General features: G+C 37.7%; 1 protein-coding gene across 1 annotated transcript in view; it reads right to left on the bottom strand.

The window, feature by feature from the left end:
* Positions 1 to 15,132, bottom strand: part of LOC122802743 (suppressor of tumorigenicity 14 protein homolog) — a 910,319-nt gene that overhangs the window by 688,410 nt on the left and 206,777 nt on the right. Inside the window, exon 5 of the mRNA XM_044072511.1 lies at positions 10,154 to 10,350. Coding sequence (XP_043928446.1) covers positions 10,154 to 10,350 — 197 coding nt within the window. The remainder of the gene's footprint in view (positions 1 to 10,153; positions 10,351 to 15,132) is intronic.

Below are 15,132 nucleotides of genomic sequence, written 5' to 3'. Positions count from 1 at the left end.
GCAATATTGGAGCCCTTTCAGAAACCTTAGCTTAATGTGCTAGTGAGGTATGAGGCAGACACAGAATACAAGCAGGTAAATGATAGAATATAAAACCAATGAATCACAAACTGGAGTAAAAACAATTCTCTCAATGTTGAACTTCTGCTTTATTTTTAAGGTATCAAACTATGCAGAAATTTACCAGTAGCTCTGTTTATGGAAAATGCAACAATAAATGATTAAGAATAAATCTGGTAGCACTACACAGTTCTGCCACAACTGTGAATTAAACAACAAGACTTTGGCCCTGCAGAGTTTAAAATACAAATAGCTTTATAAGTAATTTTACTTGTGAAAACATAAGTGCAGAATAATGCAGAGACACAATATTGCTACAACTGCTAATTAAACTACAAAACGAAGGTCACAGGAGAAAGTAAAAAGTGCAATCAGATGGAAAAGAGTAGAAAAACACAAAGTGTTATCACCACACAGGTCACTATAAGTGCAGTTAAATATTTAAGCAGAATTTGGAATAATTAAAATAATTTAATTTTCTTTCCTTTTTTGAAAAACTAGTTACACACAATTCCACATCTCTCCATGTCTTGGGTAAGAAATGATTCCAGTTTCCTAAAAGTCTCGGAACACTGTTTTCTTAAGTAAACTGCTCAGTCACATATTAGCAGGAGGAATCAGACTGGATCACAAGGAACAGCTTGTCAACAGCTTATGATTTCAGTCTTGTGCACTAACTGCCATATTTCAAACTCTCACCAACACTCACATAAGTAGCTCTCACTCATGAATGCTGAAGCTCCATAACTAAAGTCATATGCCATTTGCTTTGACATCCAAAGCAGGTATTACTTACCTTTAACAATCTTTTGATGAGGTGCATTTCCTTCTCATGCCTTCTTAACTTCTTTTTGTCTGTTTTGTGTAATAAAAAAGCTTATCTACCTTCATTCTCTCAACATATATTAATTCTAAATAAAACTACACTATAAACCACAGGGCTGGATTCAGAAAGAGTACTGCAAAATGTACCACAAAGAGTTGCACCATCCCAAATAGGCAATATTGGCTAGAATTTACTGTGGAAAACTGGCAAAGGAACCAAGATACTGGCAGCAAATAACTAGAGAGGAAAAGATAATGGAGTGGGATGAGGTCAAGAAGTTTGGACTGCAGGTTAGAGATTGCCTTCCCTACCAAGGACTGTTATCAGAGTATAGGCAAAGAGAAAGGGATATGGGTTCATAAATAAAATACTTGCTCTAGTAGAGTTTTTAGGTGAATCTAGAATAGAAGCTTCTTTTAGAAAAGGGATAACTGGTAAGATATAAAATATGGCATGATAATTATAATAATCAAGGAGGTTATAAATGATTAGAGAGACAGATTGGGAAAGCAATTTAAGGGAAACTGTGAGGACAAATGTATGGCTCCCAAGTATGAAACAAAGTCCTAAAGGTCTAGGAATTTTGTTTGGAAGTGCTTACATAGGTATTTTTATACCCCAAGCAGACTTCGAAGAATTTTTCCTAAGGTAGACAGCAAATGTTGGAGGTGTGATGTGGAAGAAAGAGGTTACTGGGAACATGTTTTTAGGGAATGTAATGAACTGACAGATTTAAAAATTCCCTACAGAGTATTGTAAAAAATATTGGGGGAGCAAATGGCTGTAACTAAGGAAATGATTCTTTTGAGCCAGAACATGGGATCTGAATTACCTAGACACAGCAAGGCATTATTAAGTTTAATTCTGTTGGTTGCCAAAAAACAATTATTAGAAAACGGAAATTAAAATATAAACCAACAGTATTTGAAGTACTGAATATAGTAAAAAGAAAAGAACTAATGGATGGATTTTTAGATAAGGAAGGAGCAAGAAGCCCAGGTGTGTTCCGAATTAGTAATTAAGAGTATCACTTATGCTGATCCTGTTGACTTAGCCAACCTACTAGCAGATAGGTTCAGCACAAACTTCACTCCACTGTCCCCCCAAAGACCCCTTCAACATCCTTGATACTTGTCCCACACCTCACATCTCCATACATTAAGTCTTACAGGCCCTATCCAAGGCAAAGAACACAGCTTCCATGGGACTTGATAGTATCCCAGGATGTATTCTGCACCATCTCCAGCAGGAACTGGCTTCGTCATTGAGCACCCTATTCAACCACAGCCTAAGTACAGGCTTCATTCCAACAGCATGGAGAACTGCCATTGTCATCCCCTTGCACAAAGGTGGTGCCACTACTGACCCTGGAAACTATTGCCCTATTAGCTTGACAAGTCTGATCTGTAAAGCCATAGAGCATATTATTATGGATCTCATAAACAAGGACATAGGCAATCTCAAAGCACTTGACCTCACACAGTTCAGATTCGTCAAGGGAAGAGCTTGCCTGTTGAACCTGGTTGACTTCTTTGAGACTGTCATCAAGGCCCTGGATGAGGGAAAGTCAGCACATACAGCTTACCTTGACTTGGCCAAGGCCTTTGCACAATCCCCCACTGGGTCATCATTGAAAAGCTAATACAACTTGGCATAAATCCCTATCTCATCAAGTGGGTGGCCAACTGGCTCACCAAACAGGACACTCAAAGTCAAAATAGGCACCTCCACCTCTGATAGCAGGCCTGTCACTAATGTGGTTCCCCAGGGATTTGTCCTGGGACCCCTACTGTTTGGCATCTATTTCTCAGAGGTCCAGGCAACGACAAAAGGCTTGTGGCTGGCAAAGTTTGCAGATAACTGTAAGTTGGGTGCTGTCATTGACTCCCCAAATGATGTTAACATACTGCCAAAGGGTTTCACAGCAACTAATGACTGGTGCCAAAGTCATGGCCTCAAGCTAAATGCAAAAAAATTATTCATCATACTATTCGGTAAAAACACGATCCCTACTGATTACCACATCAACGGCAACCCCTTAAACACACAACCTGTGGTGAGAAACCTAGGCACTCAAGTTGATAACAAACTCACATTCGACCATCATGTAGTGGCAGTAGTCTGAAAAGACTTTTATTTGGTTCATCTCATAAGTAAAGGGATTGTATCCAGAAAAAAGGAAGTTATTACCTCTCTATACTCCTCCCTCATTAGACCAATAATTGAGTATAATGGCCTGTTTGGGATGTACTGCTCCAAACATCTGGACCAATTGGAAAGGCCACTGAAATAACTCACAAAGAGAATCCATGGCTTCCGACACCTGTCTATGCAGAAAGGCTCAAATCACTATCACTCTACTTGGTGTCGTACAGATCACTCAATGGTTATCTCTGTCTCACCTACAAGGCAGTCTCAGACCCTGCCCTACTACAAATGCTCCATGTCCATAAGTTTAACTCCTCATGCACTACTGACTCAAAAGGCCTGAATCTAATATGTGACATCAACAAAACCTGCTGGAGAGACAGGTTTGTCTCCCAGAGGCTGCCCCATCTCTGGAATGGACTTTCCATACACGTCAAACAGAGTACTTCACTGACCCTTTTCAAGTGCAACCTTGATGAGTGGATGAGAAACCACAATTTTGTCCCAGTGGTTCCACCTGTGTTACTCACTGACAGGGGCTACAGGTGCTGACTGAGATTTCTTTTTGGGATAAACTCTTGGCTAGGCTTGCAAGGTCCCCAGGTCCATTAGTCTAATAACTTCCTATGATCCTATGAGCCTATGAATTTGTGGGAAGAATGCCTGCAGAATAATGTTTGGGAGGAGGAGAAGTTGTGAGGGTTAAGGGAAGGCAGGGATTTTACAAGTTATCTAATGTTGGACTAATTGTCAGTTGTTATAAAGAATGAAAACATATGTAATGCATAATGGACGTAAATGGGAAAAATGTTAAGATGGTTTGTTTTCTTTTCTATTAATAGATGTGTGTGAGTTGTCTTAAGTGATAAACTTGCTTAAAAAAAGGATGTGCAGCATCCTGGTGGACTGTCTCTGCAGTCTACTGCAAATGAGGCATTCTGAGGGAGGGAGGGTCCTTTGATAATTAGCTATGACTGCAGTGAGGTATTTACACAGTTATGTGATTCAGAGAATCACTTGGCTGTGCAGGTTAGATCAGCCACCCATGTTAATGAGTGTTCACCAGATTGTGTTAAGAGGTAAGTGCTGGGGTATTTAGCAGACAGGTAATGGTGGTGGTGGTGTGTGTGTGTGTGTGTGTGTGTGTGTGTGTGTGTGTGTGTGTGTGTGTGTGTGTGTGTGTGTGTGTGTGTGTGCCTGGCTGGTCACAGTATGGGGTTAATTAAGGGATAAGTAGGGTATTTGTTGGGTCCTTGAGTGCGATCAGTTGGGGGAGCTCTGTGTGTGTATGTATGTGTGTGTGTGTGTGTGTGTGTGTGTGTGTGTGTGTGTGTGTGTGTGTGTGTGTGTGTGTGTGCGCGCACGCATGTGTGGAGTGTGGTTGTAATACCTTCCCACTTCCCTAGGCTAACGAGTAAATCCTGCAACATGGTGTGGGGAGGGGAGACACTACACACCAGGAAGAACATTATATAGCGTGCCTTAAAGGCACTTAATAGAACAACAGTGTTGCAGCAGAAAAGACGTGGGGTGGGGGATACAGCAGACACCAGGGATAACTCTATATAGTGTATGTTACAGACACTTAAAAATAACAGAAGAAAACATTTGTAGCATGAAAGGCATGGGCAAGGTGGAATGCTAGACCCTGGGATACTCTATATAGCATGCCCTAAAGGCACATACAAATATTCAAACCCTATAATTTGGAACACACATAGAGTGTATCAGTCCTCTGTGCCACCACTAAATATCAGGTGTATGACTCCAATATTACTTAAGTCTTTGAAAAAAGTTAAATTAAAAGGAGAGGAAATTTTCAAACATTGCACCCTTGACAGAGAGAGCAGCAACCTTAATCCCTTTGACAATATTTCAGTCCCCATATTTAAAGTCAGTCCCTCTGCAAATTGCAAGGCCACTCCTTCCTAGTGAAACCAGGTTGGAAGTAAATACTACCAAGTGTAAGCCTTCTCCCTGCTGTTTCCCCTCTGATCATAGAATACCTGCCTGCCTGATGAGAACTTAAATCTAGTACTCTAAAAATCCCAGAGCTGTTTACCAGTATTACACCTATGATCCTATGATCTTATGATGAAACAGTATAGTAATTTTTTACCTAATAAGAAGTACAAAACTCTAATGTCTGGTATTTTTCAACAATTGCTACAGATCATGAGTTGCAAAGGGCAGGCAACAGCAGGACAGTCCTGTAAAATCAGGGGCAGTTGAGAGGGATGGTGGTGTCTCTTTTGGGGGGGGGTGTGGTGAGAGGAACACTAGACAATACCAGGGAGACTTTTTAAACTATTAAGTGGGCTCATTAAAAAGTTAATAGAGCAACAGGTGTAGCATCACAGTACGCTTTATGAACAATAAGAACCATGAAACTCTAATATCTGCTAATAATGACTGAGTATAAAAATCTGTAATTTACAATGGCAGGAGCAAAAAATAAGATGCGACATCAAGATATTCTGTCAAATCAGGGAAAGGTAAGAGATATGTTGGGGGTGCACGTGTTGTATGGAAGAGTGAATGGGGGGGTACATATGCCAACAGCACCATGCATGGGCTGCTACTATTGACTACCTCAGTAATATGATGATTTGCACCAACTATAACAGCAATTTAGAAACATGCAAATTAGCCAATAATGAGATCTTTCTTCATTGTAGCTAACATGTCCCTGAATCGCAATTTTCTGCATCATGTAAACTATTCCTTTTGGCTGTAGCACCAATGCTGGGGTTCTTTCTGAATCCCCAGGACTATCTGCATATGCTTAACTTAATTTCAAACCAAGTATCCAAATGTATATCAAATATATAGTCACTATTATAATTTTCATATTATACTATTCCCCCATAAGCAGCCTGAAGCATATTATTTCAGTCCTAATATGTTATTATACCATATCATAAATAATATATACTTTGCAGTGATTGATTTTATTACATTTCCATTCTAAATATGTCCCATATTCTATAATAGTCAATATAATGAGTGAGAGATTTCAGTCGCATTGTATTAATAACCCTATCTAAATGCTTAAAGTTTATACATTCTTGCTTTAACTAATATGTGCTAACAATATTGCAGAGCTAAAAAACATTTACTTCAAAACATGCTATTAAAAAGGTCAGCCTAAACAAGTAAACCAGAGCTAAAATACCAGGGTTTCTGACTTTATAACAGGCAAAAACTGAGAATATCTTTGATCAGTTAAAGTGTCTACTAATGGTCACATTTCATACCAAGGGTTGCCTGCTAAATCCAAAGACTATTCTGGCAACACAGTTAAAATGCAAATAAGGCCTGTCTGCTTGTCAGGAAAAAAATCCTAACAAGTGTCAACTACATATATAATACAGTCTTTGTAAAATCAGTAAAATTTTACATAGTGAAAGAGGAGGAGAAAAAGGAAGTGACTAATGATTTTGTGTAAAAATAACTACTATGTCAGGATTAAAAACAAACAAACATTAGCTGCATATATATATATATATATATATATATATATATAAATAATGACAAAATGTATCTTAAAACATCACTCAGATACCTCTTTATCCATTATAATTCAAAGTATTCTGTAATTTTTATGAGATATTAATGTGCTTGCTTCATTAGCAAAAAAAATGTTCAGCACTTTTTTTATCTCCTATAACATGCTGTGTCTGTTTGCATAATTTTCTGCTACCTCATATTGTGCTCTGTTCACTCTTCCAGTGAGGACCTTACTTTTACAAATAAAAAAAATATTTCTAAACATATTTTATGATATTTGCTGAACTTTACTTAAAAAAGAGCATATAAAGCAGGTAAACTCACTGTTTTCTCTCTCATCTCAACTGTTTGCCATACAGGAAGCTCAAACCCTGAAGCCCTTCTAATCGTACAGTGCAAAGCAAGAAAGTGATTCCACAACTTATTATTATTATTATTATTATCTCAAACTTTTAAAGCATTTTAAAATTACTTTTATTGTTTAAACAAGTGACAGATCGCATGCTTGGTCTAAGAAAAATATTTATATTAACAGCAAACAACCAAAACTATGAAATGAATATTATATTATTGGGTAGACAAAAAAGTATACTTTATTTAGATAAACACTAGCCCATTGTATTAATGTTCAATTTTCATGAGTCATTTTATTTTTCTTAGAACAAGCAGTCTTCCATCCATGTTTCTCTGCTTGTCTCTTTAGGCTTGTATGGTTCTAATCCATTTCTACTTTAAGATTACTGATCTTTTTAGATTTAGGAAAGGAAACAACATTTTCTAAGAAATCAAAAGTACTTGATTCTGCTAATGGAAATATTCTTAATCTTGCAGGGAATAAATGTAGCACTTAATACCACATTATTCTGCAACTTTATTGATGGAAAACAAGCCTTCCTTTTTCCACTACCTTCTATGAATAGTCTTTATTATATCTGATTGACAGAGCTATCATTTTTTTCAGAGTGGGTTTACCAAGCAGTTCTAATAACAAGTCCTTGATCCAGATGTGAAATTAATTTGAGAATTATAGACCTTGAAGGGGTATTTTGTATAAGCATGACAATATCTTCTGGAAAATCTTTTTTTAGAAACGGTTATTTGCCCTCTAGTTTTGGAAAGTGATATCCTTCATGAGGTTTGTTGATATAGATTCTGTCAAGGTGTTTTTTAATTATTAACTTTTGTCTCATATAATTTGATTCTGAGACAAAATATGCATGTTCCTTTACTTCTACCACTGACTGCATCAAATTGATAGTACATTCCTATCAAAATCTTTCTAATAATAGAGACCAACTAAAATATACTGCAGTCAAGCCATTATCTTGATCCCATCTCTCAAAAGCACTGTTTTTCACCTCCAGGTTTGAACTGACTCATCTAATCACAACACTCCATACCATGTTTCCTACACAGTTTATAAGGTCGTTAACATTACTTTGTGCATTCCAGTCCTTTCAATTTTCATTCTAACTTTTGATGAGGGGTTGTATCATGTCCTTTGTTAAGTCCATGCATAACAGTTACATGTGATTCACCCTGTATCTCAGTAATAATGAAACCAAACACCTTTAAAAAGTTGAGCTGGTATAAGCTCCCTTTAGTGAGTGCTGCTACTATTTGTGTGTTAACAAAGTTTCCTTTGAGAGCTTCAATAGTCTACATTTTAGTATACCCTACACATTGTCTTTCCTTTTATGTATGGCTGACCACTTTACAGTTACTTAGCTTCCGTTTCTGCTTCCCCCTCACCTGGTGGGTTACATTGACCTTGCTCAAATTTTCTGGTACTGTACCTGGCCGAAGTGAAAGATTAAACAGCTTTGCTAATGGATTTGCTAAAATGTCAGCTATTTCCATGAACTATTCTGTGGACTGTTTTGAGTGGCTACAGTGACTTATCCACTCTAGTTTCTTATATCCTTATACTACCTCTTTATACTACTTTGTTTTATTATTTATATCACACCATAAACATGAGCTGCCACCATAGCCTTGTATCTGCTGAACACCTTGGAAGCTGTGGAGACACCAAATGTGAAGGCCCTAAAATGCAAATGACTGACTCTTACCATAAAATGCAGGAGCCTCCTGGATTCCGTAGCTATTCTGATACATAGGTATGTGTCCTGGATTTCTAAAAAACACATCCAGTCACCTTCCAAAAGGCAGAGAAGGGCTGATTGTGCTGTGGACTTCAGCTACCTTCACCCACCTTTTCCTCATTCCAAAATTCCTAATGAAAGTCATGGAATACTTATGACTGAGTTGCTCAGCCCTTAAGGCACATTAAGTAATACTATTCAACTTCCAGCTAAGTCTGTATTGCACTACTTTGGCCTCTTTCAATGGTTGCAATGCATTTTGGAGAGGTATCTTACCTTCTGGATGTCTTCTTTCTTGGGAACCTAATTTCATGTTGGAAAATTAACCTCACCACCTTTTCAGCCAACTTCTAATTCAGATTTAAAATCATTGACAAGGAAAACTTTGCTTTTGGTAGCTCTCCTTTCAGCGAGGAATGTCCGTGAGCTATCAGCCTCCAAAGCTCTGGAGTGGCATATTTCATAAGGACTCGAATCCATCTATTTTACCCAAAGTAACCACAGAAACAAATTTAAACCTGACAGTAAATTTTACCTGTATTTTCCCTAATGCTGCTTGGATATACACCATCAGTTATGCTTCTGTTTTGATAAAGTTAAAGATATTAGAAAAGATAATCATATCTTTATATTTGACACATCTGACGACTGGGAAGAAAAGTATCTAAAGTCACCATGTCAAGTTGGCTTTCTGAATCCATTATTTATTTTAGGAGAACTATGACAAAGATTTTCCAAATAAGCAAAAAGAACAGTTTGCTAGAACATCCCACCCACCTTTTATTGTCCCTGACCAGGTGAGGCTTGGGGCAAATTTAGAGAGATGTATTTAGCGATATGTCAACACTTATTTCATATTTTCTGCTGGGAGTTACTGGTTGCTCATTATTCTGCTCCAGTCCTTTGGCACGTTTGACATCTGGAGAGTTGAGGCTGTTGGGCGAGGGGGTTAGGTTGGGGAGGCGTTAGGCTCCAGGAAAAAAGTCATGAAGGTTGCAAGCTGACTATTGCCTGTAGCAGCTAGTCCTATGAGTTGAGATGGATGAACACAGATCATGAAAGTCTGTTGTTATGACAATTATTCATTTATTCTTGCAGAAGCCATCTATACCACTATTGACCTATGCATTCTACCTTTATAATAATACCTGTAGACCTGTAGCAGTCTATTAGAAATGTTATGCACTCACTCTCAGACATAGTTCTTTACAGCTTTGGAAAATGTTGCTTTCAAATTTTCAATACAGATCATTTTATGCAGACATTCCTGCATTGACAAATCATTTAATTGTTGTCCTACAAGTTTGCCAATAAACACAGTAAGCCATTGTCTCTGGATTGCATTTCTCATAGGACATTATATCAGATCTTTGATCATGGTCTGCATGCATCTTGTTTGACTTATAGTGAAATGTGATTTGATTACTATAAGCAGGATGTAGCCTTCAAGTCACACTTTAAATTAACATGTAGAAAACTATATTTAAAAAAATATATATACTACCAAATAATTCATCTGTATAAAAGTCAAAATTGTCTTCCATTGAAGATAATTCATCTGAATAATTAAGATACAGAGGCATTTTCTTCGAGGCATATTTCTTCAGTTTTGATGATGTTGAATTTTTTATCTGATGTGCAATGTCGAGAGGTGCCCAAAATTTACTCCAGAAATAAGCTCTAAGTCCATCTTTCCCTTCACTGCAAAAATACAAGTAATAACAATTATTCAAAATGTTGCTAATGTTTGTCATGTTTTGTTTTCAGCACATTTCAGATTTTCAGCAAGCAGTTTTTGTGGTAAAGGACAAATGAATGATCACTTTAATGATATAACAATATACACGTTAAGCATGTTATATACTGGAATTGTTCAACAGACAATACAACTAAAAGGGAGAATTCAAGAAATAGATGAGGAAGTTGTTTATGACAGAAAGATTGGTAAAAACCAGAAAGACCAACCATGAAGGTATTCAAGCAAAAACATTACAGTATTTTGAAAAATTTGTGACGCAATAAAAAGGAGACGTCAAAGTTACACAGAAATTAGAAAATGTCCCTTTAAACTAATTACCTGTGAAATGAGGGAAGACCTAAGAAGCAAACCTTGTATTTAAGGGGTAAAATAAAACATTTCAAGGCTTTACTGGAAAAGATCCTGCAAAGTCTAACACAGACTGTCGTAAGGGAAATGTTAGTTGTTTTTTCTTTGTATTGCTTTCTTGTAAGTTGTATTGCTTTCTTCTGTTTTATATTGGGTGCATTTTCACTGCATATTTAAACTAGAAAAGAAACCTGAGCTGCATCTCTTGTGAGACACACAGAAATTTAATTTACTCACACTGCCACCGCGGTGCTGTTGTGGTTTTTAAAGTCACTATCTCTCTAGTTGCCACCCCTTATGTTAATTTGACCACATAATTCCTCCCCCTCTCTTCTTTCTTTGGCTATTATCAGTAAGCACAACATTTCATTTCATGAAGTCACTACCCCTTCTGCTATTTAAATTCATTAACCTTCCTACTGTATTCCATACAGCCAAAATATTAAGTGCCCACTCCCATCCAATCTATCTTACTCTATTAAAATTAGTGGCTCTCCCCTTAGACTGCTAAAGCTTGAGCTACTCCCCTCTTTCATTTCAATGTGCATAGTTCATACTGCAGCTCTTAGAATATTAGCACATTGTTTCCATTTTACATTTAAAACCTGCAACATCTGGCTGAAGACCACCAATCATTACAGAACCTGCATTCTGCCTCTCATTAGTCGTGTTGAGATTAGTGCTTCTGTTTTGCTCCTGGTGACAGAAGGAACCTCAGGACATTATGTCCTGGAGTCCAGTGATCAGCAGAAAGCCTGATAACTGCTTCATAAAAAAGGAGGCTGTTGCCATGGATATGAACTTTCCCACTATTTCCATTATCAGCTTGGTATAAATGGTCATCCTGAGGCAATGTAGAAATTGTCTAATGTTTACTGACAACCAGCTAATTCTCAAACAAATTGAGAAGGTATGTGAGAAATGTATTTGCACAATGTCACTGGAGGCAAAGCTCTCACATAAAATGACTTGTAATACCAATTAAGTTGTCAAGTAGTACATATGCTGCACCCCTCATATACAGCATGTAGCAGACACACAAAACATTATATACTGAGGTACTTAAATGTGACCTTTCTAATGGTTCACACTGTCTTTCTTGACCTGGCCAAGGCATTTGACACAATATTTCACTCAGGCATTGCTGACAAACTCATGGGGTTAGGGATATACCCTTATGTCATCCACTGGATAGCCAGCTGGGTAACAGACAGGACACAGAAAGTTAGGTAAGTTAGAATTTTGGAGCCCACTTCTACAAAGAGACCAGTCACCAGTGGAGTCCCTCAGGGAGTTGTCCTGGGATTGCTCATTTTTTGGCATCTACTTCTTTGAAGTCAAGGCCAACATCAAGGGCCTCAGTCTGACCAAATTTACAGACAATTGCAAATTAGGAGCAGTCATAGAATCCCCCACTGATACTAATGCTGTCCAAGAAGGGCTGGCACAGACAAATAACTAGTGTTAGAGCCATGGACTAAAACTAAATGTCAATTAATGCAAAATAGTATCCTTTGCTAAATCAGCCAACCACGATAACTATCATATCGACAACACACCCCTAAGAGTTGACCATGTAGTCAGGGACTTGGGGACACAGGTAGACAGCAATGTAGACTTTGACCATCATGCATCTAGAGTAGTGAGGAAATCATTCCATATAGTGAAACTTCTAAACAAAGAAATGGCATCTAAGTCCAAGGAGGTCATTGTTCCACTGTATTCAGCATTCATCAGCCCATTCATTGAGTACAATGCTGCTTTTGGTATGTACCTAACAAATGCATATCCAACAAGTGGAATGTCTACAGAGGTTCTTCACTAATCACTAAAAGAACACAGGGCATAAATAACATGTCCTATGCAGACTGCCTCAACACTCTATCCTTGTATTATGTTTCCTAGAGGTTGTTGAGGGGAGCTCTATAACGGGCATAAAAGTCATTGTCAGACCCCACTCTGATGGACCTCATGCATATCAACAAAACAAACAACATCAGAATTACCCATTCTAAAGACTTAAGCCTTGACTGTGATATAAATAGGAACTGCTAGACAGACAGGTATGTATCCCAGAGACTGCCCCTTCTCTGGAATAGGCTCCCCATCTATGTGAAGCAGAATTCTTTCCTAATCTAATTCAAGTGAAATATGGACAACTAGATAGGGAATAGGAAACTCACCACTTGTTTCACACCTGTGTATCTAATGGACAAATGCAGCCTCTAAATGGTTCATCTCCCTGGCCCCTGCTTGTAATTGTTTCATCTCCCAACCTCTGCTTACACTTACCAAGGGTACCAGAACCTGTCAGAGATTTGGGATGCATGACTTTAAGATGGCCCAAGTGGCCAGTAGCCTGGTACACACCTATGAACCTAAGAACCAACATGAAATGTCCTGCTATCCACTCGGTCAGGTTATTCAAAACAATCAAAACACCTCCACAAATATTAATTGGTAGAAATGTGTCCAAATCAATGGAAAGTGCTCAAAGTGCCTGATTTAATGTATTGTTTGGATTCATGTGTACTAGTTACAATATCCTGACAAAGCTCTAATGTATATCATTGCTCAAATGACATTGATATAATACAGCATCTTCCCTCTTAAGTACAAATGCTTCAAAAGGCAGATTCATACACCTCAGCCTCTTTGCTCAAGAATCCTGGACAAAGTCAAGAATAATGGAAGAACAAAGGCCACAAATCAAGAACAGATTTTTAATATTGCTGTTATAAACTTAAAAAGTGGATAGAATAACAGGTTTTCTGAAGGATATGAAGTCTGAAATTCAAATGCCTGGAATAAAATGGTGACTTCAGTCCTCAATGATTTACTAGAAAACCACACATTTAATGAGGAAAAGACCACTATATGAGACAACAATCTTGACATTTTGTGAAATTCTGGACAGTTAAGAGGTGTGGGTAGATTTTCCTTGGCTCACTCAAGATATCAAAGCACTGACTGTCAGAGAAATCTAGCCTGCAAAAACCTGGAAAATAATCAGTATAGAAGTAACTTCTACTGTGCCGTTTTAGATCCAAGTAAGCTTGCAGAATTGCAACAAATTTTGCAAAAGACACCCTTAAAAAAATTCCTTGGTCGCCTTCCTAAAGCAGTTTTATTTATTATTTTATTTAACATTTGTTTACCGGGAAATTCTGACTTGGAACAAAGCCAATTTTCAGTGGAGGCCTGGGGAGAAATGCTCCAGACGCATGTCTTTTTAATTTTGGGAGGAAACTGGAGCACCTGGAGGAAACCTACAGGGATGCAGGGAGGACATGCAGACTCCACACAGAAGGCACCCCAGTTGAGAATCGAACCCGAGAACCTCTTGCTATGAGGCAGCAATGCAACTGCTGCACAACTGCGCTTTTCCAGTTTTGGAAGATCATAAAGAATTTAACAGGCTACAATAGTGATTCAACACATACTGTTTCATTTCCCAAAGTTTCCTTTGCTAACGAATATGGGAATTACAGAATCCCATGTTTAAATGCATTTGATAACCAGTCACTTATCTTTCCTCCCTGAGCCCCACAACAGCCTACAGCTAACCCTTCAGAATTATAGTACTAATATAGTCACTTTTACTTAACTTCGACTTTAGGAAAATAAATCCCAAAATGTATGAGAACTCCTTACAATGTTGGACAAGAAAACAATTTAATACTTTGCATCAAGCTTTCCTAACATTAACAGCTTTACAAATATTTGGTACTGTATCCATAGGAACAAGCTCACAATGAACACCAAAAAAGAAAGCTTTAATGTTTTTTGCCACCAACAAATGCTATAGGAAGCATCACCATTACTCTTTAAAGACTTTCTAAACAATGTCACCTCGCAGTTAGATCCGAAAAGATATTTATAGTTTTTTTTTTCGATTCCACCTTTGCAGTTAAACACACATGCTGAAATAGTAGTACAAAACACATTATTACAACTAAAATATTGCCCTATTGTATGTAAGGCTGTAGCTAAGAATGTACTTCCAAATCTGAAATGTAGATTATCCTCTTTTGCCTTCCACTCTAACAATGACTCACACCTTCTACATACCGCAGTTAATAAAATCTGAAGATTTGTATTTCTTGCAAATCTGTATACTTAACATGTGCATTACAAAACAAAACAAACAAACAAACAAACAAAAAAATCACTGGTTACCAGTAACTCCTAGAGCTACTCTCTTTGTAGAAACCTTTGTCTTTAAAATTCTTAAACTCTAGCACTGACCTCTACTAGAGTTAAGAGTCTCTTGTTCGAGAACCTATTCATTCCCTTAGAAACCCCAACAGTGATGCCTTCACATTGAACAAACCACCTTTTGATCTGACAGTAGGAGAGAGCGCTTCTTCTCAAAC

The sequence above is a fragment of the Protopterus annectens genome, chromosome 5.part0 (genome assembly GCF_019279795.1).
Source record: "Protopterus annectens isolate FY-2018-M chromosome 5.part0, PAN1.0, whole genome shotgun sequence".
Lineage (NCBI taxonomy): Eukaryota > Metazoa > Chordata > Ceratodontiformes > Protopteridae > Protopterus > Protopterus annectens.
The sequence above is the reverse complement of the archived record's forward strand: the minus strand, read 5'-3'. Positions and strand labels throughout refer to the sequence as shown.